Source organism: Trachymyrmex cornetzi, unplaced genomic scaffold, assembly GCF_001594075.2.
Source record: "Trachymyrmex cornetzi isolate Tcor2-1 unplaced genomic scaffold, Tcor1.1 scaffold223, whole genome shotgun sequence".
In the NCBI taxonomy this organism is placed as follows: domain Eukaryota; kingdom Metazoa; phylum Arthropoda; class Insecta; order Hymenoptera; family Formicidae; genus Trachymyrmex; species Trachymyrmex cornetzi.
Window position 1 is genome coordinate 3,100,577 of NW_017296881.1, and position 5,337 is coordinate 3,105,913.

The 5,337-nt window shown below is 35.0% G+C and overlaps 2 protein-coding genes across 3 annotated transcripts; one reads left to right on the forward strand and one right to left on the reverse strand.

The window, feature by feature from the left end:
• The first annotated feature begins 800 nt into the window (after positions 1-800).
• LOC108760292 (uncharacterized) lies at positions 801-2,322 on the forward strand. The gene is made up of 2 exons (XM_018506151.1): positions 801-990; positions 1,191-2,322. The coding sequence occupies exons 1-2, from the start codon at positions 910-912 to the stop codon at positions 2,319-2,321; spliced, it is 1,212 nt and encodes a 403-aa protein (XP_018361653.1). The 5' UTR covers positions 801-909; the 3' UTR covers position 2,322.
• Positions 2,323-2,333: 11 nt separating this feature from the next.
• Positions 2,334-5,236, reverse strand: LOC108760291 (uncharacterized). 2 transcript variants are annotated; one of them, XM_018506150.1, is made up of 8 exons: positions 4,990-5,236; positions 4,522-4,674; positions 3,958-4,429; positions 3,727-3,833; positions 3,383-3,480; positions 2,883-3,178; positions 2,640-2,796; positions 2,334-2,542 (listed from the first exon to the last, which is right to left on the reverse strand). In XM_018506150.1, exons 1-8 carry the CDS (start codon positions 5,212-5,214, stop codon positions 2,458-2,460), a joined length of 1,593 nt encoding a protein of 530 aa, XP_018361652.1. In that variant the 5' UTR covers positions 5,215-5,236; the 3' UTR covers positions 2,334-2,457. The 2 variants fall into 2 exon arrangements, with proteins under 2 accessions (XP_018361652.1, XP_018361651.1); XM_018506149.1 differs by having other exon boundaries at positions 2,340-2,542; positions 2,640-2,802.
• Positions 5,237-5,337: the final 101 nt, after the last annotated feature.

Here is a 5,337-nt window from a genome sequence, read left to right on the forward strand (position 1 = left end):
TTAACAATTGATAAATCAGGAAACGATTTTAACAGATGTCGCTCAATACTTTTACGCAGTTAATGATTGTTGATAAAGTCGTTAACTATATCTGGAGCTCTTTAGAAAACTTTTAATCGTAGTATGTTATTTTAATAAAATAAAAAATGTATTGTCAAAATAGGAATGTATCTTTTATAAATTCACAAATGCACATTAAGAAAGTAAAGAAAAACACTTTCTTGAAAAAATTAGTTTTTATATATCTAAGTAAATATTGTTGAAATAGTAAAAGACATAATATTTAAAATATGTTTTCAAGTATTTATTATTTCAACAATATTCACGTTGGCAAATAATAAGAATGTAATAATTCATTGTGTTATACTGTCCTTGTTAGAAAACGGCTATTAATATATATATTTATGTATTTATGGAGTTTTTATACATATACATTTATAATATTTTATATGAGTTCACTATTTTTTTAATGTTTGATATTTTTAATATTTTTACATATTTACTATATATTAAAAAATGTATCTAAATACATTTTGTGATAGATTCTATGTTTTTTAGAAGCAGAAGTTAGTGTAAAAAATTCGCAATGCTCCTTGAGCAACATTTGTCCTTATTTAATATTTGATAAACAATAAAAATGAAATGACTCCAAGAGCGTTACGAGCGGCAAGTGGAACGCAGCCTAAGTGTGCCAGGAAAAGGTAAAGAGAGGGAAGTAGAAGATGGAAGAAGAGAGAGAGAGAGAAAGAGAGAACAGCTTCAGACTCATCCTCGAGTTACTTTCACTTGAACTTCTCGTAACGCCGTGTAGTGATCTTCTAGAATCTAGACGGTGGAGCGGAGCTCCTGCTGCTTTCCGCGTAATTCGAACTCGCGTAATTGTCTAGTGATCTTAGATTATTTAAAAAAATGGCGTTTTACTGGATTTTACAATCGCATCTTCTACAATGCATGTTATTTGTTGTTATTACTCAGGCCGAAGAAGTTTTTGTAAGTAATAAGATTTTAAACGTGTTGTTGTGTTAATGCTAATTATGTTACATCGGATTAGCTGTGCATATTGATGCCGTAAAAAATGAGGAATTGCTTATACTTGCATAAATTTACAAATAAGTTAAATCATCTCGCTTTTAAATACGAATGAACGTCTTTAAGCTGTATGATTCAATCACGATTGTTCACCCACGCAGAATACCACTCCGCCAACCGTCAAAACCAGCTTCTCCTGTTACAACCGACCTATGGGATTTTATGCTGACATCGAAGCGAAATGCAAAATATATCACACGTGCGATGATCATGGGAACAAATTCACTTACCGATGTCCCGAAGGAACGGCTTTTCGTCAAGATGCCTCGATATGCGATCACGTTTATCTCGTCGACTGCCAAGCGACTATTTACCCGTCGGCTCAACTTCCAAACGAGAATATAGACAAGGAAATTGCGTACGTAACTTCTTCGACGAGGTCCCCAGTGGAATCGAACAACTCCCCAGTGGAATCGAGCAACTCCCTCGATGATCATCGATTGGCATTTTCGCGTTCTTTCCATGTAATTCAACGGCCCGACAAATCCATGCCGAATAAGTTCCAAACCGGCTTTGTCTTCAGCGCGAATCTATTCTTAAAGAATCAAGATCGAACGCGGAATCAAGCTCGGCAAATCACCGACAATTGCACGACATGCAACGCTGATTTGAGCAACCACATGACAGTTTCCACTGTACGGACACTCACCAAAGAATTCGATTCTTGGAATCTACGTAACGACAAACCAACGGTACCAAGACAGTCGTTATCTTTGCCATTGTCAGAGACTCACGACAAAAGCAACGTGTATCCTAATCATTCATACGAGCCGCTCTCGAATTCTTCGCCCGCGAAAGTGATGACATCGGAAGATAACCGGCATTCATCTCCTCTGCGTGAGAAGTCTTTCTCCAGTTACAACAGAGATATCCATCCGTACTCCGAGACGTTACGATCGATTCAAGCTAACGCTTACGTAAAATCTACTACAGAAATTCCTGTGCACGCTTTGACGCTATCTTTAGAGCCGTTAGTACCTAACGAGCTGGAATATGATCCTTATTATCCCAGACAACCGACGTCTACCGAGGCATATTACACACCCAGCATTCGCAACAGGATTAATACGAATACTCGATTTTCCAGCTCCAACCAAGCACCGCTAATAGCCGCGCACCCTAATCTTCCTTTTCAGATTCCATCTGTGCTACCTGATTTGAATACCTTGGAAGATTTGGTCGATCGCCGGAAGTTTTTCTATATCCCGCGCACAAATGTGAAATCGATATGACGCGCCATTAACTGTTTAACCGTCAGACTCGCAACGTTATGTGAAAGAATTTTTAACTATTTTGCAAAATGAGTTATGCATAGAATGTTCATTATTTATATTGACTCGTATTATTTGTGATTTAGCTAAAAATATTTTAATAAACGTCGAATACCATGGAACTCGCTGTCTTCAAAGGAGCCTGCGCTCCTGAAGCAGATGATATATGAGTCGTTGCTATGCTGAAAAAATATAGTAGCGTTGATTTTTTTTTTCATATTTATGTATAAGAAACACTTAATAGTGCGATTATATTCATTGACATCGTATCTAAAATACTTTTCTCTCGGGTTCCAATGTTCTTTAAACGGTGCTAATAGTTTCGCAGCGATCTGCTGAATGTTTATTGAACCTTGAAACATCCCGGTTAATGTGGCTATTATTCCGTGTTGATTGTGATATTTTGCTTGTAAGTGCTTAATCGTTGTCGCAAATTCTGAAACTATACATAATGCACTTTCTAAAATATGTTAAATTAAAAATACAAAAAATCAATTATACAGCTTGAATGTAAGTCCTCACCAGAATATGTTTCTCTAATCGGTAGCAATTGCTGTAAATTCCTTATGTCTTCTGATAAACAGCGACATTTTTCTGCAAGGCGTCGAATATACTCGTTTTCTTGTTTGAAAAACTGAATATTTTTATGCAGCTCCTCAATTTGCACTTGTAATCGCAATTGCACAACTTCCTCTATCCAACGTTTGACATTCACATCTTTTTCCAACTTTTGCATCTTCGTTTTCTTGACCTTTACTGTGTCACCATGTACTTTTATTTCTCTTGAATCTAAATGCAGACCTAACTCTTCAAGTTTACTGAAAAATATACGAAATATATATTATTTTATAATCGCGAGCATTTGTTTTAGAAGAGATGTTTTGAAATAAAAACACTAATGTGTAATATGATATTTAATTTTTATGCTAAGTTTTGCAGAAATCAAGAAATTTATGTGATATTTATTTATATTTTATATTGAACGAAAAAAATAAAAATTATACGTTTATATAATATTGTACGTTTTAATAAGTTCGTCTTTTAATATAGGCATCGGATTGATAGACACTTTGCTTTCAGTTTCTTCTTTCACAAGCAATCCACACGCGCACGGACAAAGCTGAAAATAATTCATCAACTTTACAAATTTTTAATTGTATTACATTAATACGATGAAAAAAGTATTAAAATATTTGCTTATATTACATAGTACGTTCAAAGAATTGCTATTATGTAAATTGTCTTTATTACACATATATCACATTCTAGTTTTCGAATAATATTTTAAACAGGATATATCTTTTCTCAAAGAGCAAAGAGTTATTCTCGTGCAATTTTCTTAATATAAGCAATAAATTTGATTTACCATTTCCTGAGTAAGCGTCGCTGCTTCTTGGGTGGAGCAAATTGTAGATGATATATTGACGATGCATTGATGTGATGATTCACTGGTCTTATATTCATGTTTGCTAGCTATTTTACATGAACAACAGTCATTGCTTATATAAATAGCATCTATTATCTCTTGACAGTCGATTGTAAAATATACAAGCAACAGGAATTCCTTTCAGAAATAAAATCTATTTTTTTTACTCACTAACGTATCTCGGCACTTGACTTGTACTATCACACCTTTGTCGAGACTCATCTTGATGTGTTTGACGCGCGATCCTATCGGAAGATTTTCGTCGTATAAACAACAGCTTTGATTGTAATCCGCTCTCACTCGTATCAGTCGACCGGGCTTTTGAAAAGACTTTTTCTCGTCCTTTCGTGCGATCATTACGACCATTTTCTTTTGAAAGAATATAATCAAGTACACTTCCAGGAATAGAGAAATCATCGCTATATTTATCCTTTTCGGTAGGTAAAGGAATTTTATAGGTCTTTTTCAACATATTCTCAAGCTGTTTCGGTGAGATACCGTGACTGTAACCATTACTTCTTCCTTTATCGATTACAAATTGCCTTGATTTCTCTGAAGAATCCTGCAGATGAAGTGCGACGCCACAGAGTGCACAAACTGAGGAGGATGTGGTCACGATTAATCCAGATTCAGGATTATGCGGCTAACAAAATTAGTGCTATTTTATTTTCAATTTCTAATTATTTTTTATCACAAATGTGATAATGATAAATTCAAAAATAAAAATGTTATTACTTGAGTGCTCCTCTCGTATCGTCCTGAATCAGGATAGCGTATCCGAGGGGGAGGATCTACGCCTCTCCTCCGTCGCTCCTCTATCGTAATTAATTGTATCAATTTTAACGCAGCTTCTTTAATCGCTTGCAATAAATCGTGGAGTATCGTGATCTGTTAGCAATTTGTTATTTACCTCTCAATGTAGACTCAAGTAAATTAATTATGGACATTCACGCACACATACGTACGTTAAATAAATTGCAATTTTTAATGATAAGATCAGCACTTATTTTGCAATGTTTATTAATACTTCTATATCATTTCTTTAAATAAAATTCTAAATGTTTGCACACGTCTGTTATTTACAATGACTCAAATTTTCTTAACTTATTATTTACGATATCAAATAGATAAAATAAATTATAAAATTTTACTGCGACAGAAAAGGTGTGCGTTTACCAGATTCGATTTCTAAATTCGACCTACTTGTTGTTGGTGATCGTAATCGCTATCAAACATAGGCGAACGATAAGGCCCTTCCAACTCCCTGCAGAAGCGATATGCAGGACACAGGGGCATTTTAGATTGTGAATGTGTTGACGAAGGGGTGTCATGACTCATCAGCACAACACCTTGCTTCGATGGAATCGCGATGGTAAGAGGACGAACGACATTTTTCGCGACATTTTTCGCGTCGCCTGCTATTTCCATCGCGTTTAATTTAAACAAAATAAATTCAGTCTAATTTGAAGTAATAATGGCGTAATGACAACACTGATGATTCCGATGACTTCCAATAATGTTGAGTCATTTTCATTTTATATCGCCATGTCA